Below are 25,314 nucleotides of genomic sequence, written 5' to 3' on the forward strand. Positions count from 1 at the left end.
ACGTGTGGTTCCTGAAGAGGGGCAGCAGCCTTTTCAGTAGTTGCAAGGGCAACAGTCTGGATGATTGACTGATCTGGCCTTATAACAATAACCAAAACGGCCTTGCTGTGCTGGTACTGCGAACGGCTGAAAGCAAGGGGAAACTACAGCCGTAATTTTTCCCGAGGGCATGCAGCTTTACTGTATGATTACATGATGATGGCGTCCTCTTGGGTAAAATATTCCGGAGGTAAAATAGTCCCCCATTCGGATCTCCGGGCGGGGACTACTCAAGAGGATGTCGTTATCAGGAGAAAGAAAACTGGCGTTCTACGGATCGGAGCGTGGAATGTCAGATCCCTTAATCGGGCATGTAGGTTAGAAAATTTAAAAAGGGAAATGGATAGGTTGAAGTTAGATATAGTGGGAATTAGTGAAGTTCGGTGGCAGGAGGAACAAGACTTCTGGTCAGGTGACTACAGGGTTATAAACACAAAATCAAATAGGGGTAATGCAGGAGTAGGTTTAATAATGAATAGGAAAATAGGAATGCGGGTAAGCTACTACAAACAGCATAGTGAACGCATTATTGTGGCCAAGATAGATACGAAGCCCACGCCTACTACAGTAGTACAAGTTTATATGCCAACTAGCTCTGCAGATGACGAATAAATTGAAGAAATGTATGATGAAATAAAAGAAATTATTCAGATTGTGAAGGGAGACGAAAATTTAATAGTCATGGGTGACTGGAATTCGAGTGTAGGAAAAGGGAGAGAAGGAAACATAGTAGGTGAATATGGATTGGGGGACAGAAATGAAAGAGGAAGCCGCCTCGTCGAATTTTGCACAGAGCACAACATAATCATAACTAACACTTGGTTTAAGAATCATGAAAGAAGGTTGTATACATAGAAGAACCCTGGAGATACTAAAAGGTATCAGATAGATTATATAATGGTAAGACAGAGATTTAGGAACCAGGTTTTAAATTGTAAGACATTTCCAGGGGCAGATGTGGACTCTGACCACAATCTATTGGTTATGACCTGTAGATTAAAACTGGAGAAACTGCAAAAAGGTGGGAATTTAAGGAGATGGGACCTGGATAAACTAAAAGAACCAGAGGTTGTACAGAGATTCAGGGAGAGCATAAGGGAGCAATTGACAGGAATGGGGGAAATAAATACAGTAGAAGAAGAATGGGTAGCTTTGAGGGATGAAGTAGTGAAGGCAGCAGAGGATCAAGTAGGTAAAAAGACGAGGGCTAGTAGAAATCCTTGGGTAACAGAAGAAATATTGAATTTAATTGATGAAAGGAGAAAATATAAAAATGCAGTAAGTGAAACAGGCAAAAAGGAATACAAACGTCTCAAAAATGAGATCGTCAGGAAGTGCAAAATGGCTAAGCAGGGATGGCTAGAGGACAAATGTAAGGATGTAGAGGCCTATCTCACTAGGGGTAAGATAGATACCGCCTACAGGAAAATTAAAGAGACCTTTGGAGATAAGAGAACGACTTGTATGAATATCAAGAGCTCAGATGGAAACCCAGTTCTAAGCAAAGAAGGGAAAGCAGAAAGGTGGAAGGAGTATATAGAGGGTCTATACAAGGGCGATGTACTTGAGGACAATATTATGGAAATGGAAGAGGATGTAGATGAAGATGAAATGGGAGATATGATACTGCGTGACGAGTTTGACAGAGCACTGAAAGACCTGAGTCGAAACAAGGCCCCCGGAGTAGACAATATTCCATTGGAACTACTGACGGCCGTGGGAGAGCCAGTCCTGACAAAACTCTACCATCTGGTGAGCAAGATGTATGAAACAGGCGAAATACCCTCAGACTTCAAGAAGAATATAATAATTCCAATCCCAAAGAAAGCAGGTGTTGACAGATGTGAAAATTACCGAACTATCAGCTTAATAAGTCACAGCTGCAAAATACTAACACGAATTCTTTACAGACGAATGGAAAAACTAGTAGAAGCCAACCTCGGGGAAGATCAGTTTGGATTCCGTAGAAACACTGGAACACGTGAGGCAATACTGACCTTACGCCTTATCTTAGAAGAAAGATTAAGGAAAGGCAAACCTACGTTTCTAGCATTTGTAGACTTAGAGAAAGCTTTTGACAATGTTGACTGGAATACTCTCTTTCAAATTCTAAAGGTGGCAGGGGTAAAATACAGGGAGCGAGAAGCTATTTACAATTTGTACAGAAACCAGATGGCAGTTATAAGAGTCGAGGGACATGAAAGGGAAGCAGTGGTTGGGAAGGGAGTAAGACAGGGTTGTAGCCTCTCCCCGATGTTGTTCAATCTGTATATTGAGCAAGCAGTAAAGGAAACAAAAGAAAAATTCGGAGTAGGTATTAAAATTCATGGAGAAGAAATAAAAACTTTGAGGTTCGCCGATGACATTGTAATTCTGTCAGAGACAGCAAAGGACTTGGAAGAGCAGTTGAATGGAATGGACAGTGTCTTGAAAGGAGGATATAAGATGAACATCAACAAAAGCAAAACAAGGATAATGGAATGTAGTCTAATTAAGTCGGGTGATGCTGAGGGAATTAGATTAGGAAATGAGGCACTTAAAGTAGTAAAGGAGTTTTGCTATTTGGGGAGCAAAATAACTGATGATGGTCGAAGTAGAGAGGATATAAAATGTAGGCTGGCAATGGCAAGGAAAGCGTTTCTGAAGAAGAGAAATTTGTTAACATCCAGTATTGATTTAAGTGTCAGGAAGTCATTTCTGAAAGTATTCGTATGGAGTGTAGCCATGTATGGAAGTGAAACATGGACGATAAATAGTTTGGACAAGAAGAGAATAGAAGCTTTCGAAATGTGGTGCTACAGAAGAATGCTGAAGATTAGATGGGTAGATCACATAACTAATGAGGAAGTATTGAATAGGATTGGGGAGAAGAGAAGTTTGTGGCACAACTTGACCAGAAGAAGGGATCTGTTGGTAGGACATGTTCTGAGGCATCAAGGGATCACCAATTTAGTATTGGAGGGCAGCGTGGAGGGTAAAAATCGTAGAGGGAGACCAAGAGATGAATACACTAAGCAGATTCAGAAGGATGTAGGTTGCAGTAGGTACTGGGAGATGAAAATGCTTGCACAGGATAGAGTAGCATGGAGAGCTGCATCAAACCAGTCTCAGGACTGAAGACCACAACAACAACAACCTAGTAAACTCTGATTTTCTTTACACCAACCAAAAATACACTACAAAAATTACAGTATAACTTATGTTTTATCATAAAAATAAGTGCGAATGCACGCTCACGCGTGCACACACACACACACACACACACACACACACAGGGATAATACACAAGCCCAAACAAAATTTTACTGAATTATTTGTGTATGCAAAACTGGCAACTAAATGCTTACAAAGGAATTAAGATATCCCCTATAGCATAATTTATGCAACTTATTTACATAATAAGTGAAGGATGTACCGAAAGAGTTACTGCAGTATGACTTATTTTCACATCGCCCAACAGTAAGCCAATGAGCTCATCAGGTGAAGATATTTCTACACAACTTCCAGCCTTTGCTACTTTCAACCACAGTGTGAAAGTGTTGTACGCTTCTTTCCGCAACTGCCTGCAAAAACAGTAGTTTCTTGTTGTAGGGTATGTTCAAAGTTTCAGAAACAACAAGTTTACAACTAACATGCAAAATTTACAGGGCTAATAAGAAATAAAAATAGAACACATTGCAATTTAAAATGTTCAAAAATTTCTGTCTCATTAACCTTCTTTCATTTTTTTGTTTGCTTCTTTGAAGTATTAAACAAAAAAGATTTACAATTTTATCTCTTCAGATATCTGAGCTACTTCTCCATCCCCTTACATATTCACAGAGTACTTGAAGAAATGTTTCAGCAGTCAGGTGAAATTCCTGTGTGTCAAATAATACCTATTTAACAATGTCAATATATCAACATTAATTTACAGAATGAGATTTTCACATTAATTTACTTTTTTTTCTGTAGTATTTAATGTGAAAGAATTGCTTTATTTAGCGAAATTAACGGCAACTTACGAAAAAAATGAGACCAGTTTACGTTTCCTGAGCGAAGATGACCTTTCTGCTGCAGACAATCAAATTTCCAAGGTTACTACAAAACAAACAAACAAGCCACACAAACTGCTTGCATCTTCATGTAAGCCATTTCATTCTGTATTGTTTCAGTCTATGGCTCTTTACTGTACTATGAAGTACACAAGATGGAAAACATCATTTCAAACCTATATATGTGTACCATATATAGGTTTATACTGATATTGCACTTTCATAATATGTTCTGTGACATTACCATTGCTATATCTCAATTGATATGAGAACAAATACAACTGCTGTAAGATGAGACAACACATGGTTAGACATCTCTGGGCTAAAAAATGAGTTTTACAGTGGCTTGTTTTCGAGTGTGCACCAGTGGGGCAGTCATTAATGAGGAGTCTTCTTGTGTGATTCAGGTCTGAGAAACCCAAATAATGTACTCAAGTTTACAATCATGTGTCAAAAGAAAAGTGAACATTTATTCGCACATAGGCAGTGTCATCCAAGATTGAAGAATTTATAAAGTTTATATTTCATTTGAATCTCATGGCATTATTTTATTACTTTGTTTCAACAATAACTTTCAACAAATAATATAATAAACTCACAGTGGCATAACAATCTGTTGTGCTTAATGAACTTTACTCAACCAATCACTATATAATATTAATGCCAAAACAATTTATCATCGACATGGAGAAAGGTAATTACCAACAAGGTGAGACAGTGCAGCACGATCCTTGTAACTTGGAAGCAACTGAATTTCATACACCCACACAATCATGTGTAGCACTAGGTTTCACCCAGATGGTGGCAGTAAAGCTTCAGGGCATGGACTCAATGAGACACTGAAAGTGGTGGGGAGACATCCTGACCTCTAACTATGACCACTCAAAACAACACACACAATTTGTGGTGACTGCTTTAACTAAAATCAGGCAGATGGGCACATACTTTGCAGTAATGTAACTTGAAGGGGGGGGGGGGGGGGGGGAGGGGAGAAAGTGGGTATGAAAGTAGCTTCAAGAAACTTCCTAGCAGATTAAAACTGTGTACCAGGCCAAGACTCAAACCCAGAAGGCAATGTTTTGGGTTCACTTCCCAGTCTGGCACACAGTTTCAGTCTTCTACGAAGCTTCAGAACAGCATACACTTCAAATGATCCTCAAACTGTCCTGGCACAATTTAGAGGTTATGGTGTGACACACTGCCTTGAAGTTGCTGTGAATGGGTGTGTTAGTTGTGCTAGAGAAAGACACCTATCAGTTGTACCAAAAGAATATAAAGTAATATCCCCTCTCCAGAAAATACAAAACCTATTGCCAATCACTGACTTGACTGTGAGTGGCATGCCAGTGGCAGGTATGATAGGCATGAAGGCCTTGTATGGGAGAGGCAGAGTGTGGAGAGAACTCAGTGTACTATATCTACCCACAACCAACAAGTTTCATTTTATATGCTATTTTCCAGAGAAACTGAAACAGAGCCTGTGCAACATTCTTCATCCACGGGAATCCTGCTGTGTCTTTTGTCGGGGGATACAAGTGCAAAAGGAGTTGGGGTCTGTTAATCATTGGCAGATCTAATGCATGCAGAATACCTCTTATGGAAATGGCAGCAAGGGATACGCAGGGTCATCTTGTGCACTCTGTGGAGAAGACTCATTCTACTTGTTGAAGGGAAGTGCCACTGTGGGATAAGGATGCAACCAGCTGCAGATTGTGGCACACATTGTGTGGTGTAACATGGGTTTCTTTGGAATAACATGGCCCACTTTTGTCCTCTTTAGCTGATGAAAGATGTCCATGAAAACTGAAAATATGGTTTACGTAGTTGGTAAATGTGTAACTTTCCACTGTGCACACCCTCTTTGGATGCACGTGCATACAGTTGCAGAAGGAACTTGTCGTAGCATATTGGCAAAGCACGATGGCAAATGCGTGTCTCGACCTGCTGTGGAGGTCCGCTTATGCTTGGTGACACAGCTTGGCAGTGCTGTGGAAATCGAGCAGAAAAGTGGTGCTGGCAGGAATGAAAACAATGGAACAGCTGAAGAATTCCGATGAGCACTGTCATTCACTCTCTAATGTCAAAGCATTACACACACGTTACAACCTATTGTGAGCTACAATTGCAACTGTTAAAGTAAATGTACCGTGAAAATGTTGCAAACCTGATTTCATCATTTCAGTAGCTTAAATAGGCAACAGCTCTCTTTCAGCACTGCCCCAATTGCAAAGGAGAAGTCACATGGTACGATTTAGTGGCACTGCATAGCAGGTTGACTACAGCATTAACTTCAAGAACAAAGACTTAACATTATTTGGAAGGTAAAATTGACACACATGCAACTAGATAACAGATCATAGGAGGAGTAACCCATCTTCAGCAATTCACCTTAGTAATACTCTATTCTGGCAACCATGACACAGGGTGAAAATTAGTGGTGCAAAAAGAAAAAAGCATTTGCAATTTGGCAAGAATTTTGATGACAACAACAGAAGAAGATATGATGTTGCCCAGAAAAACCCAAGTCAATAATCGAGAATATATAAGCAGGCACACACAGTGTTGTTGCCCGAACTGATTTGACTGATGAAGAAGAAATAAGTTTATTTTGTGCTAAATCTGAAGAAGTATTAAATATTTTTTAAAAAGTTAGGCAATGGATGCTAGTTGACCATAGCAACGGGTTCAACGACAAAAGATATTCACATGCTTAAGTAACCCTTGCTACAAGAGTGCAGAAGAATCTTCCTGATGACATGGAAGAATTCCATGTGGTGATTTCGAGACTAAAGCCACAGCAGTGACATCGAACAGCATCCCTCCAGCAGCTGGCTAGCACGACTACAGCACAGCATTGCTTTGCGGTGCAGTGGCCAGTCAGCTGGCTACACAATGGCTATGCAGTGGCTCATCGGTATATCACTGCAGGCACACATGACAAATCTGCAGTAAAGTGCTGTAAAAATACATTTCACTGGTTTTGTGCCCTGGTGTCAAAACAGACCAACATTATTTACATGCTATTAAGTGAATATGTTGTTGCCTATACTGTATGTTGGTTACTAGCCAAACATGGAAGGCAATTTATCAGAAATATTAAGAAAGTTAGAAGAGTTATCTAATAGTATTACAACCCAAGCAGAGGAGGTAACTACAAAAGCAGACAAAATTTCTAATATGGAAGAGATCTCATTAAAGTTACCTAAGGAGTTAGTCAAGCAGATAGAAAGACAATGTGACTTATTCAGGAAGGTCGTTTAAGAACAGTTTTAAAAGTTAAACAATAAAATGTTACACATATAAGAACTGTCAAATTAGGAAGTATACATAATCATAACTCAGATATGCAAGGCCAATTAGGGGTGTTAAAGTACAGATTTTGGTTAAGTAATTGTGCCCCAAGTGCTTTCACCAGTTTTGAGGAGCATCTACAAGAGTTAGTTGAACAAAAGTTAAAAGAGAAAGCTGAATCCACTAGTGCTACAACAAATTCTTTGGGCGATACTGTAAAACACCAGAAGGAAATTCATAAGTTGTTGGTTGATCAATTTGGGGGAGGGGACCAAACAGTGAGGTCATCGGTCCCCAGAAGTTGTGGCAAGCATTAGAAAATACCCAAAATAACCATTAACAATACCTGAATATCAGGTGAGTTAACAGAAGAACTGCATCTATGAAATGGCGTGAATTTATCAAAACAATTTCCAAAGTTCAAACCTGATGGGAAGGTATTTTCTAGGTTATTATCCAAGAAGTGGGAAGAATGCAGGAAAATAGATTTTGAACTTTTTTTATTTGGCACGGGAAGTGGTAGAATGGGGAACAGCTCATTAAGATGATTTTAAATTGTGGAACGATTTTCAAGAAAAATTCAAGAGGAAATACTGGTTGTCTAGTACACAACAAAAGTTGGCATTAAGCTTATTAGACCCAAAATATAACAACAGTTCTTGAGTAAGTTTTAAGACGTATACTGAATGACATTTGAATCAATCTAAAAATTCAGATAATCCGATAATCCGATAGAGATATCACACCTTGTTAAAGTATTGATTTGCAGATTACCACACTATGTAAGAAAGGAAATTTGATGTAGAGGATGGCCAACAGTAAGTGATGACCTTTGTAGAAGGCTTAGACAACTTAAATAAAGAGCACACTAAAGATATCCAAGAAGAACACCGAGGCACCAACAACATGAAATGTAAGCGTTTCCCAAACCAACCTGTAAAGAAAAGAGAAACTAACTTATGTCATGTTTATAACAGTGGCAACAATCAAAGTGCAGAAAATGTCAGAATTGATTTCATTTCATCAGATAACATACAGCTGCAAGTGCCTGTACCAAACACAGCCAACAATGATATGGATAATGCAATACCTATAAATGCACCCATCACAAATAATGCGGTGCTTAAAGGAAATTATCCTGTTATTATAACAGAACATGTGGAATGTCCTGGGACAGTGGCCAATCTCCAGGATGTGACAACACAATCACAAGCCCACTTACACTTTGTTTTCACGGTTTGGTGGTGCTGTGGAGGTCAAGGAGAAAAAGGGTGTTGGCATGAATGTAAATGATGGAAGTGCTAAGGACCATGATGAGAACCATCATTCAGTGTTTGATATCGAAATGTTGAATATATGGTGTGTTGTGAGCTACAACTTATGAGAGCTCTGCATCACCTGCAGCTGCAGAAGTAAATGTACACTGGAATGTTGCTGAGTGTTATCACAAACATAGTTACGTCATTTTAGTAGCTTAAATAGATCAGAGCTCTTTTGCCACCTGGCCCAACTGAAAATGGAGAAGAAGTCACACAGCATGATTTAGTGGCACTGGACAGAATGTCGACTACAGCTCTCTCAAGACTTTTTACAAATAATGAGAAATAAAGATCTGTGTCCTACACTACCTATTACAGGTATATATGAAGGGCTTATTTCAATAGTGGTACAAGCCCATTTTTGTTCATTCTGAGATACAGAGTCCTAAAGTTAAATGAGTGCTGAAAAATCTGCAGTTGAGATACCCAGATATTATTCAACTTTAGGACTCTGTATCTCAGAACAAAAATGGACTTGTACCACTACTGAAATAAGCCCTTCATATGTCACATGGCTTCCCGGATGCAAAGGTAAGTTAACAAAACAAGAAACGTGCGTACCTATAAGAACTGGAAATTTTCAGTTTATGCAAACTTCGTTAATAGTGCTTAATGTTAATTTACAAAGATTATTTGGGATAGAATAGTTACTTAAGTAAAAAGTTACTTTAGATTTTGATGTAGAACTGTTGTTTTGGAAATTTTACTATTTGTCAGCTAGTAGCACCTTCTGGCAATGGATCAACAAAATGTACTGGTAAAAAATATGTACTTAATTACAAATGCAAAACTGCTTAGCAAGGAAGGAGCTATGATTGATATGTAGATTGGTTATGATCAAATTTGTAGTAAAGCTTATCAATCTATTCTCTCAGGAGAGTAGCAGAAGAAAGATTTACACAATATTCTATGGAAATATAGATCAGTACATTCACACAAACTAGGAGTAATAGATGATTACATTTGACAATTTAAAATAAAAAATGAAAATCCATTCTTTTGTAAACCCTATCCATTACCTTTAAGCTTATGGCCTAAAGTACAAGAAAATAAATAAAATGACAGACAATCAAATTACTGGATATAGTTTAAGTGTCATCCATTGTTAGTTATTAAGAAAGCCACTGGCAGGGTGCACCTGGTCTTAGACATACACTACAATCGTGAGTGAGCACATACAATGTTATAAGGATCTCTACTCCATGTAATAGAAATGGATAAGAGATGAAAAATTAAATCATTTGTGTCTGGAGGATAAACAAGTAATTCACATGCAACATTCTCATGTTCACTTTGTATTGGTCATTACCACTAAAATAGGCAAGCAATACACAATTCAGAAAGCACATCTGATAGCTAATTTTACTCAATTTGTGCTGCTCTCACAAGAACTGAACATATATTTTTAGAATTAACCAAAAATTTTAATGCATGACATACAAAGGTGCCCATGATATCTACCTGTCATTTTCATACACATTTTCTTTGGATAAGACTCTTTTATTGCCATCACAATTTGATGAGACAAGAGTTGTCTGCTAATTACACTAGCTGCATATCTGTGAATAATTGTGGGTTTAGGTTACAGGGGGTTGGGGGTAGGGAATGAAGCAATAAGGCTTATGAATCATAACAAAAGTAAAATTCTTGCTTCACCATGAAATAAAAGCAGAACAACAGCCAAAATACAGCTACTTCATTTTCAAGTGCAAACATGTGAAATCAAAATCTGCTGCTGGATAACATTCCGTACTGTGCTGCTCCACTTCGCCTAATGTTGATAAAGCAGTTCCATATTTTGATTCCTTTTCTGTTTTCCGCTACAATCTTATAATAGAGGCATCATTTAAGAACAGATTTTTTTGAAATTCCACCCCTACGGGGGAGAAGTAGGGGATGAAATTATTTTGAATATATGTCACTATTAAGGAATTTTGAAGACACAATTATGAAAATTGGTATCTGGTTTTACACTGTTTGCAATGTGTTGCTTTACACATAAGCAATGGGCATAATGACATAAAAATTCGAATAAATATAAATATAAAGTTTCAGACCCTACAGTCAATGTGAGTGAAGCAGTGGGTGCTGAGCTAGTTATTAATAAATACGACATGAACTGCCATCATTTCTATTTATTAAAAATTACAACAGTGTGGATTATCAACTGGAATACTGTCCTGGGAAGCCTGAAAATAAATTATTGTGTACCAACATTAAGAGCATTAAATAAATAAATAAAATTGTTGCTGGAAATGATTCCATCAAATGGTTTGTTTCGGGTAACATCTGGAAAGATTTATGTCTGGGTTATTAAGGTCACCATCATCAGGAACAGTTTATGCACTGGTTGGGACCATTTTACACATAAGCCTCTCCATTTTCCTCAGTCTTCCCATCACAGTTCTACTAACACCTTTTCAAGAAAGGATGATTATTTCCACTCCTGTAAGGATACTTCCTTTACCATCTATCGGATTTCTCCCTTTGTTATTCTTGCCACTACCACTCTGTTTCTGCCAAGTTTCATGCCTGTAATCTTGCTGAAATCCCTATTCTTAATTGCCCAGGTTTCAGAAGCATTGGCGAAAACAAGTACACCATAAAATCAATATTTTATTCCCTTTCTCTTGCATGAGATAACTTTATTCCACACCTTTCCCCTGACACTTCTCAGAAATTTGATTGTTTGTATGCCTCCCTCATCGACTTCCTCATTATTTCTTCACACCATACAGCAGAGATGCTGTCACAGATAGGCACAACAAAAAAGAGTGTCACAAATAAAGCTGTCATGTGTGTGTGTGTGTGTGTGTGTGTGTGTGTGTGTGTGTGTGTGCTGCCTATTTTTGACGAAGGCCTTACCAGTCAAAAGCTTCCTTTGTGACAGTCTTTTTGTTGTTCTTATTTGCAACTCAGCAGCTCCGCTACATGGTGAGTGGCAACTTTCCTTTTCATAATATAGTTACACATCATCCTGCATTTTCCACTGTTTCATTATTTCTTCCATTTGTTTTCACTACCGTAGCAAAGTATTTGAAGCTGTTAGCTTTTCGCAGTTGTTCCACTGCCACCTTAAGTCCTGTCATAATCTTCCTTGGTTTCTGGTCATGATCATTAACTTTATTTTACTTACATTAAATTTAATAACACATACAATCAAATCACTTCCACCCCTGCAAAACTGCTGCTGAACTTCACCTTCTTTACTCCCGCACAACATGAAGTCAGCAGCAAAGGCCATTAAGTTACTATGCTCGCCAAATGTTTCTGCCACCATGTGCATTACACCACCTGTGACAACCACACCCTGTCACTATGGTCAGGGAAGAAGAAAAACAGAGAATTTTAACTATTCTGTAGCACTTGTATTTATGTGGAAATTTTTCTAAGGCATATTTAAACGATTAATGTCTATTATACTCACCCATAAGGCCTCTCAGTTCCATGTGGCCAGTGTTTGTCATACGATGTCCATTTCAGTGTTTGCAACACAAATTTACAGATGAGAGAACCATACTCCAACAAGTTCTGGCCACAGCTGAAATCAAATATACATTAAATAGTCCAGAGTATCTTTTTTTATGGATAAAGAAGGAAGGAAAAGGTGGACAGAGAGAGGGGGGAGAGGAGTAGACAAGTGACAAACACGTATGACGATGAAGCTGAGGGTATAAAGCTAGTATTGAAATAAAAATCATAACATTAATTTTGTTTGCTTCTTTATTTTATTTTTTAGGAAAATAAGAAACAGTCTCATAGATTATTAGTAGGCAGGTATAACACTGTCTAATTCAGGTATTGTCAGGTGAAATGACATTGAAATAAAGCTGAAATTTAATACGTCTCTCTTACACTCTCGTAAATATTTTTAAAATCCATTGAGAAATTTCACACAAGCATAGCTAAAAAGAAGAAAATAATTATCTGAATAAAAATAAATTTTTAATATACCACATTTTAAATAGCCCCATAGAGATGCTTAAAACCATATAGATAGCCCTTAAATATATAATCATGGATTTTTAATAGCTATGAAAATTCTTATAAGATTTATAACAAAAACCAAAGGCCACACGGAATACACAGCTGATGGATGAGTAGTTCACCTAACTATTATCTATTGCGTGGCCCCCCACATTTTTTTGTTTTAAATCTTACAAATATTTTCATAACTATTTAAAAAATCACAAATTTTCAGAACTATCTGTTTAGTGTTACGCTTCTGTATGGGTTATAAGCAATTATTTAATACTCTTATAGTCCAGTTTAAGATTAAAACTTTATTTTTATTTACATAATTATTTCCAATGACTCATCCCTGACAGGAACAACATAGAAGCAACATTCTGCAAAGAAAACTCAAAATTACCTAAAGAAATATGGCAATCAGCCACTTCTTTGTGCAGCTTAATTTTATGCAAAGATGCATTTTGGGCTTATACCCTATCTTCTATTTGCGTAACATATTCAGGTCTTCATCTGCATAACATTTTTCCTAACTGCAATTTGAATGTCGCTGCTGCCTTGAGCAAGATTATAATTCCTTTAATACCACATTTTCCAAGTTGTCTATGTTTAATTAATAGTTAAGTGCACTTACTTTTGTTCTGTAATTCGTGACTCATTTTTCTCCTTTTGTATTGATAGCACGGACATTTTTATGTTCAAAAATACACTGATGCATTGTGGCATTCACCACGTGACTCCCTAATGCATATGTTTAGATAAGAAGTTAAAGCTAAGCTCAAATTAGAGTCTTCTTGCACCTTTTAAAACTACTACTGTAATGAGTTGCATAATGTCACTCCCCTCCCCTTTCAAGTACTGATATCACACGTTTACACACTGTTAATACATCAGCACACTGGACTAACATTTCAGAATGAATAAAGCAAGAAATAAATGACTTATATGATATGCAGTTATTGAACTGTCATAGAAAGAACAAAAATTTATGTCTTTTTACTATTGATCCCCATCCCCTCCACCAAAGGACTTTACTTGATGTGCAGATTGTATAAGTGTTTACATAAATTTCTTTAAAATATTTTGCCGGCTAGTTTTGTTTGATCATTTAGGATGTCATTTGGCCACGTGCACTTGAGGGAATGCACTTCTATTTCTTCAAGTAGGTTCACATTCTTGGCAAGCTGCAGTACTTGTCGGGTATGTGCTACATCTGTAACTTAACAATTATCTTCCGCACCATTTAACGCAAAAGTGGAATTGCCCAAGTATTTTATCAGGAGGGAAAGTGAGACACTGTTGATAAGAATTTATCTGTCAAATGTTGTTATTTGCTTAAAAACTCCCACAGTTATTCAAAATTAACAATGATATGACTTCACTACTTTCTTCTTCATTTTATGACAAATGTATGGTAAATGTTAGTTACAATATTGTAATAAGTATTTCCAAATCTGAAGGAGTGAATGTAGTTTGATTGTTTTCTGTATAACAACAGCACTTCCTCAAAATGATTTATCACATTTTGAGTAGTCCAGTAAGAAACTTCACACATGACAATATTAAGTATCACTATTAAAATTGACAAGAAAGTAATTTTTTATCATTAATGCATAGCTTACCACATTATTAAAGCTCCCAGTAATTTAAACATAGCAATATGCATCTGAGGTATCAGACATCCCACAATTAGCTTATCTGCAGTAACATGTTTTGATATAGTGTTGCTGTTAACACCAAAACCCCTCACAAAAAGGTTTACGAATAGTTGTGGCATCACTCTTTTAGCAACAGGAAGCTCACGTCTGAAATAACAAAAATACAATGCAGTAATCAGTAACCCACAGACTGTATCACTAAAGTCTTATTTGTTACTCTTAAAAATAGGTTGTTTTAGTGAATGTATAATCTTCATAAAAATGTGTAGAGGATAGCAAACAATTGTATTCCTTCTAGCATTATCAATCTGATTTCCTTTTTTTTTATCTGTGCCACTTACTTTTAACAAAACTCCATTTTTACCTACACACGTACTGCAACAATTACTAAACTATAAACTGTGTGTTCTTTCTTTTTCTAACTTCTTTTCCAGTACATCACACAGCTCACTAATTACATAACAGCATATAGTATGGTATCAGTTATCTACATAGTTTATTTTTGTAACTGTATTTTTTTCCCAGTTCCCTCAAACTTTTAAGTGGAAATACACAGATTTTCAACTCTCCCGGTTGATTTCTATTAACATCCTATATGTAGCTGATACTTGTAATTCGAAAGAACAGACACCGTACACATATAATTACAGTGATCACAAGCCAAGGATCATTCCTGCGTGAATGCACACATTCGAACTCGTGGGAACAGGCCTTGCCACAAGCATTGAGGTTATTGGACAGGGAGTACTACTCTCGTAGTGTGTGGTCTAAGTTGAGAATGTGGATCTGCTGGGGGGCATGCTGGGATAAGTCCATACAGCCATGTTAATTCATGTGTTCTTGGTGGCATAGGGGTTAGAGTGCCTGCCTAGTAAGCAGGAGATCCTGGGTTCGAATCCAGGTCAGGCACAAATTTTAAATTCTCCTCATTGATTTCTATCAACTTCCCATACACAGGTGATGTTCGTAATTCATTGTAATTTCATACTATAGTTAGTTTCTCTTAACCTCAAAATTCTCCATTCCACAACCACTCACTCTTGCTCACAACTGTTCCATTGTTTTTTTGAAATATCTCACCAATTCCCATTTACTCAGCTCTTCCATCCATTCTGCTGAGTTTTCTTTCTTCCAACTCAACATGAACGCTCCTCTCATTACATCAGTAGTCTACAAACCACAAAGTCATATGGCAGTTATCTCTGCTTTGAGACCACCAGTATTTCTTATGAAGTCCATTTTAAAAAGTCTTTCCTTTGCATAAAATTTGATATCTGATAGGATCTTCAGAAATATCACAATCAAACTCACTGTTAAAGAAGAACTGAGCTCATCGTCAAGGATTCCAAAATCATGAGAAACTGAATCACAGCTTCCTCCCCATAAACCATAAAACTCCTGTATATATCTTTATGGCTCTTCCTAGTACTGACTATGATTACTTCTCATACTGGACCCTACTGCCTTTCGACCACCTCTTAAGAATAATGGCTGTAATTTGAAGAGCCTGTTTTGTGTGTATATATCAAATGGCCTATTCACCACTGTTTATCAAAATTCACTTTTCAAAATGAGTTAAACCAAGCATTTACAAAACGCCACTTTTAACAAGCAACTGAACATGAAAGGTTTTAGTACTATCACACAAATGTCAACAAACTCTAGCTGGTGGAAGGAAAGTTTCCAAAAAAAAAAAACACCACCACTCACAATTCTTTGTATAAAACAATACTGTAACTACACACTTACACTAACAATTCCTGAAGGAAACATGAGAGATTAATGAATCTCATTGCCAATCTTTGTATTCTGAGAAAAGGATCACTTTCTTCAAATACAGGTATGTGCAACTTCTCTGTGCCAGTTCTCTCACTGCTCTGAAATAACTGAAAGAAATTTCAGATTGTCAGTAAGTATTTACATTGATATCTATTGTTTTCTTTATTTCATACAGCATATACAATAAACATAAATCACACTTTATAAATACCATATCACCAAAAAAATAAAATAATAGCAAAGCACAGAAAGTTATTAAGTGAAACTACCGTTTTAAAATTAAATGAAATGATGGTATGGCATTTTTGGCCAGGAGATCCTTCAGGCACACACACACACACACACACACACACACACACACACACACACAGGGCTACAATATACCAGTTAACTGCTCAGTCCTGGGGCTGCAGTCCAAATAGGGTGAGGGATTGTGTCTGATGGAGTGTATAAGTGAAGAAAGAAAGTGGTGGAGGAGGAGGGAGGATGTTTTAACTGGGAGAAAGAGGAAGCAAGGGACAGCAATGTGGTATCAATGAGCTCATCCTGGTGTAGCCAGAGGGAACTGTGTGTAGTATACAATGAAGTGGGGAGGGAGAAGGGGGCCAGGGAGAGGAAAGAGTAAGTGTGGATTAACACCTTCCACATTAAGCTCATGCACAATACGTTCTCACAAACACAGTGCTTTTGAAAGTGCCCATGCCATACACAGCTTTGTTTCCTGCAGCAAAATATATGCTGTGTGTTTCTTCCTTCAAACTGGCAGCACATGTAGTTTATGTACTTTCCAGCAGGGGACACTATGAGTCTGCAGCTTGAGTGTAGGCAACCCACAAGCTGTGTAATCGTGGTTGCCTAATCTCTGATTTGGGATTTGTTCACTTCGTGCCCATGTTGTGTTAGATCAAGGATGTTTTTGATGGCTCTTCCAGATCGGAGAAGGAAAACTCTGATGTGGGTTTTGATTAAGAACCTTCAGATATATTTTGTGAAAGTTTCAACAGTCAGGTAGCTAATACAGATTTATATTATTAAAAAACATCGTAACGAAATAATATGCATTTTTTTTTATAAAAGCAAATATTGCCTCAAACTTTTTTTACCATTATTTTTGCTGTTTACATGTGTATTTACTTATTCATGGACACATGAAGATGAGGGTCCTAGTACAGCTGCCTGTCCTCATATATCACAAAACATGATTACTGATGTGAGCAACTGGTCCAGAGTTGGCAACCAGCCTGATTTACGTTTTCAACAGTGCTAGTGGTATAACTTGGCAACAGGATGAGAACTATACTGAATTTGAATGTTTCTCAGTATTTTTCAATAATGAGATGATAAAACAATAAAAGTTGAAACAAACAGGCATGCAGAACTACAAATTCATGAAATGAATAAGAAGTAGTCTATGAAGAGAAATTCTATGTGACATCTATGGTCGATGGTAAAGATATACGAAATACACTTCTTTTTCTCAATTTTTTTGGATATGCGTGTAGTGAAGTTGCCAAAAAAAGTGACTATTGGTCAAAGGATGGATTTCTAACTACTTCTTGGGGAAGCAGGCTAATGTATTGTTTATGTTGTACTTGAATGACAACACGAAATTCATACAGCTGGGTCAGCCAGGACATGATCCACAGCACAAAATTAGACCTTTCTTCAGTTCTTTTGTCACACATTGTACAAATAACTCCAGACCACACATGAATTTTACAACTGATCTTAGAGGCAGAATGATTTAGAGTTTGTTTGGGGGGGGGGGGGGGGGGGATGGGAATCAAACTTCATTTATCGGAGATTCAACAACAAGTTATGCTTTCAGTTGTGAAATCTACAAGGATAAAGCAAAGACTGATGCATCCATTAATCACAGGGACTTGGAGGGCACAAGCCAAATCTCTTTGGAGGGGGGCCCTTGTCTCTTGGCAAATATAACGTAATTCCCCCGTCAAAAAAGGAAGATTTGGTGTTGCACGTTCAGCTCGAGATCTAACAGCTCCTCAGAGAAATGGCAGAAAGAAAGGCCCGACTACTCTGGCATTCATTAATAAGGCAGACTAAACACCTTTCTTCCTGTTTTATGCACCAGCTATTTCGAGATCACAATACAGAGGGGGAATACGCAAGCATCTTTTGCATGGGTTCCACCATGTTGAGGTACTGAGCTTCTGTGTGCAAGTGACAACAGTTTAGAGTTGCTAAATCAAAGCAAGGTTGAATGAACAGCTGATTTTGTTGAAAATTACATGGATACGTTGGTTCCAGTAATCATACTTGAGACCACACGTGAATCACTGCGAACTGAATTAGAATGCATATCCCTTTATGAATTTTAGTAGTTCCTTTTATTTAAGTATTTTATTGTTCGGTTTCTCACTGTTATTCTAGACTATGTTCTGTCTTAAATACTAGTCTTAACTAGTCTTAAATAAAAATAATTACGCAAATTACATTTTTTTCAATAAATCCAAAATAATTTAGCACAGATTCATGTATTTATACTAAAAATATGCATTATGAAAAATCTCACATGAGACTGGGGTGAGGGGGTCGAGCCAAATCTCACGACATCTCACCAAGAGGGGGGAGAGGGGGTCGAAAAAATGCCAGTTAGCCTCACATGATTAATGGACACCTCATAAGTGGGAGGCTGTGTAAAGATTATTCTGGCATAGCCCACTGTTTTTACATGGACAGGTTCTACATAGGACCATTTGTGTTGGACTATCTGCACCAGGATAAAACCTTGAGTGTAGGCACTGCAATGAAAAACAGGAAAGGTCTACCTAATGAAATGAAAACTGTGAAGCTTAGGAAGGTGGAAAAGATGTTTTCAAGGAAGGAAGGTTTAGCTGCAGTAGAATGGAAGTCGACCATGAGCATGTACCGTCTTTCAACCAGACATCGAACACATTCAACTGTAACTAGTACCACAAACAAAGGACAAGTACACAAACATAAACCAGATGTTGTAATACACAATAAGGAGAGTAAAACTGGAGTAGTCAGGGCTGTCCAGCTATCAAGTTATTATCCTTTCAAAATTGGGTTGTTTTGAAATCGAGTATATGCAAACACAATTAGTTTGTTTTTGAATTTACCCAGACATGTCTTGGCACCCACATGTCATCTTCTGTGTGTCAAATTTTTATTTCTGTAAAGTACAATATAAAATTTATAATAATTTCACTGTTGTAGGCCTAAGAATTGCAATATGTGCAATTTGCTTTCTTTTGTTTAGACCTCACCTTAAAATTACATATCAACAGCATTATTATACACCAGTTTTTGTGCTCTTTTTCGTCATTTTTTGACAGCATGTGATCTGCAAACTAGCCATGAAGAAAATTTATGTGTATTTATCAAGAACGGTTTCATGGGTAGAGGTTATGTGCATTTCTGTACTTACATTTCTTTGTCCTGTTGTGGGTCTGGTTGGTGTCTCGATCAATAGCTATTCAGTGCACTGTTTCCATACAGTTTTTCACACAATTTTCGCTCACAAGTTCACTTCACATGTACATACACAAAATGTGGCTAAATGTGATCTGAGCAGACAATTCTGACTACATTCTCAGTGAGAAGTGTTATGTTACTTCATTACTTCCACTACTCACTTGCTCATCATTGGCCTTGTGATGTTGTGGCACTAATTTTGAATGTTTCATCAGAACTGGTGTCATGTGGCTGCTGGGAGAGGGCTGAATGTATGTAGTATGTAGTGAGTGTGTGTGTGTGTGTGTATGGAATAAGAGAGAGAGAGACAGAGAGAGAGACAGAGAGAGAGAGAGGGGGGGGGGGGGAGTGATTGAGAGAGAGAGAGAGAGAGAGAGAGAGAGAGAGAGAGAGAGAGAGAGAGAGAGAGAGAGAGAGAGAGCACTGGAAAGTGGGGTCAGGAGGGAACTGAGAAAATATGTTTATTTATTTATTTTTTTAGGCTGTTTGAGTGTTATGTATTATGTGAGTAGGTGCCTTTGTATAGTTCACTGAGTGTTCCAAGCAGTGTTTTGTTGCAATGTGTTGTATTTTCATTACAGACTCTCTTTCCTTGTATTATTGCTATTATTGCTTTTTGTTTGTGGTAGTTCTCCTCTATTGTGAGTTTTTGATAGAGACTATTGCTTTCTTTAAGGATCTTAAGATCAGTTTCCATGTTATTTGGGTGATGGTTTCCTTTTATTAGATGATCTGCAAAAGTGGAGTGTCTACTATCACTTCTTAGGCCTCTGAGGTGTTCAGAGTACCTCGTTTTGAAATTTCTGCATGTTTGGCCTACGTAGACTGACTGGCATGGACTACAGGTTAACTGATATATTCCGGCTTTGGATAATTTGTCTGCTGATGTTCTTAGTGCTTAGATTTTTCTGTACTGTGTTATTTGTGTGGAATGATATTTGTAACCTTTGTTTCTTCAGTGCGTTTGTCATTCTGTGGACGTTTTTGTTAGTGTATGTCAGTATGTACCATGCTGCAGACTTTATAGGCTGTTCCTGGTACCCTGTGTTTGTCTGGAGTTTGTGTTCTTGGTCCTCTGTCATGGCTGGTGATTTATTCATGGTTTTTTCTCTTTTATTTTTGTTTTTAATTTTGTTGTTCAGTGTGTTTACCATTTGTGTGTTGTACCCATTCTCTTTGGCTATTTGGTGTATTGTGTTTAGTTCCTGCGTGTAGCTGAGTTTGTCCAGTGGAGTTCTGTTGAGCCTGTACGCATGTGTCTGAAACTTGAGAGTTTGTGTGCTTGGGGGTGGTTGGAGTTGTGGCTGAAGGTTTCCTGAAAATTCCAAATTTATGTTTGTTGTTGATTCTGTGTATGGCGATGTCTAAGAAATTAAGTTTCATTTCCTCTTCTGTCTCAATGGTGAATTTCATTTTGGGTGAACTGTATTTATGTCACTATGTAATTGTTTTAATCGGGTGTCTGTTTCATCAATCAAGCAAATGATGCCAGCCACATATCGGTGCTAGTATATAATCTTGTACTGTTTCTGATGTATAATTTCAATGAATATTTTGTTTTCAACGTGGTTTAGAAATGTGTTTGAAAGTACACCACTGATGGGTGAGCCCACTGATAGGCAATGTTTTTGTAGATATAACTCCTCCTTGAAAGTGAACTGTTCTGTTCTGTTATAATCTTTAGGGTGGCTTCTATTTCACCTATGTGTGCACTTGTTATGTCTCCTCGATACTGCAGCTGTTTTTTAACAATGCTGATTATTTCTTTTACTGGCACATCTGTGTGCATGGATGTGATGTCAAAAGATACCAGGGTTGCTGTTGATAGTATGTTTATATCTTTTCTATCATTTCACTGGTATTTTTTAGGTTTCTGTTGTTTGTGAAAGTGTATAATTTATGTAGTAATGTATGTAGGTGTTTAGCTTGCTGGTAAGATGGTGCATTCTCGAAACTGATTACGGGCCTGACTGGACAGTTATTTTTATGTATCTTTGGTAAACTATTGAGTCTGGGTACTCTGGGATTGTTTTGTGTTATGTATTTGGCTCAAGTTTCTGTGACAGTGACTGAGAGTTTTTAAGAGTTCTTGTGTGTTTCTTTGGTACCTCCTGGTAGGATCATTGATTAATTTGATAATGTTTTTCTGTTCTATAAATTCTTCTGTTTTCTTTATGTATTCTGCCTCATTCATAAGCACAAGTGTATTCCCTTTGTCTGCTCTGGTGATGATTGATTTGTGTTCTTGGAGTTTTTTGTTTAGTTTTATGGAGATATTTTCCTTTTCTGCTTTTGTTTTTGAAATGATGTGGGTCTTGTTCTCCTTGATTATGTGTTTTATCTCTTCTGCTACAAGTTCTCTTGTCAAGTTGGCATTGAAACTTGGATTGTTCAACTTTTCTTCTTGCTTTATTATGTATTCTGTCTCTGCGATCAGGTTTTCTATGATTTTGTGTGACAGATTTGTGTTTATGTTGTGTTTTAGCCCCTTTTCAAGTAATTCTCTTTATTGTTTTGTTAATTCTATGTCAGTTAAATTGACGAGTCTGTCATGGAACTTGTGTTCAGCTCCTAATCTGTCTTCTTTATCTATTGTTGTGGAAGACCTCATAAGGTGATTCAGTTTTTTGTTTTGTGTTTCTTTCTTTTTGTTCATTAGTACTTCTGTGTAAGACCTGATTTCTTGAGTTATGCCATCAAAATGGCTGGTGTTTTTAAGAGATTAGCTAATTCAAGGTGTGTTTTGTACAACTGAAGATTAAGCTGCTATTTTTTCACATACAGAAAACAAATTTCTTCTTCTAAGCAAATAACTTCTGCTTTCCTTTTGGCTACTTGTGCTGCAGGTGACTTGCGTTTATACTGAATTTTACCAAACCAAGGTTTATGTTATCACTTAGACAGATTTTGTTAAACCTGATGTTGAGGATAGTTTTGCGCAGTTGTATTCTTGAATTTGTTGTAGAGCTTCATGGGAAATGCTTGGCTTGGCTTTGAGATACTCATTTTACTACTATTTATCCTTTCTGTAGGACGAAACTCAAATGGTGGAAGGAGGTTTTCTTTTACTTGTTTCTTTTAGCAGTATTGAATAGTTAGGCTGTGCACAAACAAACAACAAAAAAGGACAACATCCCTGGCGTACTTCATCAACACCTTAGTTAAACAGCTAGCTAGTCATGGTGGTGTGAAAGGGCTTAAGGATTCAAAAGATGAACCATCACCAAACGCAGACAGAGTGTTTGGCCAACACTTCCCAGAAAATATCACAGCTACAGCATCTAAACAAGGTGCTTTAAGGTTTGTGTAGATAATGAGAAAAAAGAAACTGGGAAAATAGTAAGAAAATAAACACAATGGTGGTGTGAGCAATGTGATCCGGGTCTCTGCATACCAGACTGTTTTAAAGAGTACCATACGTGAGTAAATTATGTTTATTAAAAAAAGAACTGCATTTCTCTATCAAACTTTTCTTGTATGCATATGTTTCTTTCACTAAAATGTTCTTTTGTACACACTTATTTCTTGAAAAGATTCAAAACAGTTAGTTTTAGAAATTAGTTTTTTTTGTTTCATTCAATTTTCGAAACTGGAGAAAAAATTTCATTTACATTTATAAAAAAATTGTGTAACGACAGTAGAAAGAGGACGTTTCAAACTTTAAAGTAAATAGTTTACTATCCTATATTATCTTCATGGTTTTTTTAAAAAAAATCCAGGAAATTGTTTGAAAAGTGTCAGTCTGCAGAGACGAAACCTATGTAAATGGCTCAGTTAGAAAGTGTAAAAGAGGCAAAGTGGAAGGACCGGGGAAGGAGAGGCATGGAGATTCAAGATCAGAAGGACTACAGAACCCTCACATAAAATTCAGAGAACCTGGTACACTAGCAACAAGGGAAGGGATTTGGGAGGGGGAGTGGGTATCTAGGGCTTACATGCAACCATTAACCCTTTGGCTGCTGCAGCTGTGTGTCTGGCTGGCTGTGTTAAGCACGCTCTTGAGATCGCCTAATCCGTTTACCTGCACTAATAGCCATCTCTGCAGACTGCTGTTTGCGCCTGAGCTCTCAGCTCAGCTGACCTCGGCCTGTGCTGAGTATTTCTGGAGCCAGGGCGGTCGCGACTGTCTGGCAGTCTCATTGTGATCACCAATGTTACAAATAAATACAGTATATCTGGATACTTATGCATAGCTTTGAATCTGAAGATGAATTGCTCGACAGACATAATGTACACTGGTACTGTTTATGTTGCTAACATATAAATCTTAATCAACGGCTTTCTTTCATTTGCAACCAGTTCTTGCAAATCATCACAAGGTCTGTGTATACATCCAAGTTTTCTTTGGCACACTGATAATTAATTATCAGCTCTTGGTACATAACTTACAATGTAAATGCTGGAGAATCTGTAACGATCAAATGTTGATGTTTGTCTGTACTAGCGCAATAACTTGCCCTCAAATTTGGAGGGAATCATCTGGATGACGAGACACACTTTCGAAGCTAACCACTATACTTTGAGCTCATTAACCCAATAAATTATCCCCAGGGAAACATCAAAGTCAAAAAGTTAATGTTTCTTATGTATAACTTTTGTTTAAGAATTCAATAATAGAATACTAAAGTTTCCACAGTACCTAACTAAACATTACCTTTAATTCCTAATCAACTTTTGTACCTTAGAAATGGGCGAGAGTGTGCAACTGACCATCGCCTAATAAAGTTAACCTTCAGATATGTATTTGTACGTAACACCTCTTTATAAAAAATGAATCACTTTGCATTAGTCTCACTAAAACATAAAATGGTTAAACCAGTTTGGATGATTCTTTTTTGTTGCGTTCATAATTGTTTGTATAAAAGAAAAGTTTGGAAAAGTTGTTTAGAGAATTTGAAAATTCTGAAAATATGAAGGACCTTTTTTCCATGGAATTTTTACGATTTTTGTTATTCACAACTGAAACAATTGATATGAATAATTATTTTTTTGTTTTCTTCATTATGACCTTGGACTTGAAGCTTCCAGCCTGTATTTGTCAGCATAGACTGGATGTTTCACATATTCGAGCATATAGCAGTTGTCAGCATATTAATTCATCTGGAATGGCTCTTGGAGCTCAGATAATGCTGGGTTTTTATTTACCTATTTATATTTTTGCACTGTTATATTTCCCACCCTTCTTTCTTATCCAGCCTTTGGATCGGCAATGGCGAAGCTAATTTTTTTTTATTTTTGTACTTACTTTTTGTTTCTTTTATCTTTTTGTGTTTTTAAATTTCATAAGGAAGTGCTTATTTTCATCTTACTGGTGTAACAACTTGGCTAGAAGTTCTTCTTTGAGTGGTATGTTTCAAAATGTGATACAATACACAAGGGTACATTACATGTTTTGCTTTCATATTTTGTTTCTTGTTGCACATTCTGTTTCAAGCAGACTAATCCACATTTTTTGGACCGGTCACTGGGAAAGACATTTGGAAAGTGCCTTCCAGTAAAGTGCAGATGATTCTCGTCATCAGAGCATTTTTGTTTCCTATCTGTCCTCCGTTCTGTAGCAAACTTTTCCTCAAGTTCTTGTACCAGACATAAATAAAAATCTGCGAACGGTATTTTTCTCCCTATCACCGATCTGTGAAAAGTGTGAAGGTCCAGAACACGAAAAAAAAACTTTTTGTACCATATAACAGATGTATGCACAGATTCAACTGAGCTTAATAGTATGTCAGAGCGGTAAATTCACCTTCTTCTTGTTTCGGTTTC

At 37.2% G+C, this 25,314-nt stretch overlaps 1 protein-coding gene across 1 annotated transcript in view; it reads right to left on the bottom strand.

Moving 5' to 3' along the window:
- Positions 1–25,314, bottom strand: part of LOC124775029 — a 120,349-nt gene that overhangs the window by 24,848 nt on the left and 70,187 nt on the right. The window contains exons 7-10 of the mRNA XM_047249797.1: positions 16,060–16,196; positions 14,275–14,457; positions 12,111–12,224; positions 3,455–3,602 (exon numbers count right to left, since the gene is read on the bottom strand). Coding sequence (XP_047105753.1) covers positions 3,455–3,602; positions 12,111–12,224; positions 14,275–14,457; positions 16,060–16,196 — 582 coding nt within the window. The remainder of the gene's footprint in view (positions 1–3,454; positions 3,603–12,110; positions 12,225–14,274; positions 14,458–16,059; positions 16,197–25,314) is intronic.

The sequence above is a fragment of the Schistocerca piceifrons genome, chromosome 2 (genome assembly GCF_021461385.2).
Source record: "Schistocerca piceifrons isolate TAMUIC-IGC-003096 chromosome 2, iqSchPice1.1, whole genome shotgun sequence".
In the NCBI taxonomy this organism is placed as follows: domain Eukaryota; kingdom Metazoa; phylum Arthropoda; class Insecta; order Orthoptera; family Acrididae; genus Schistocerca; species Schistocerca piceifrons.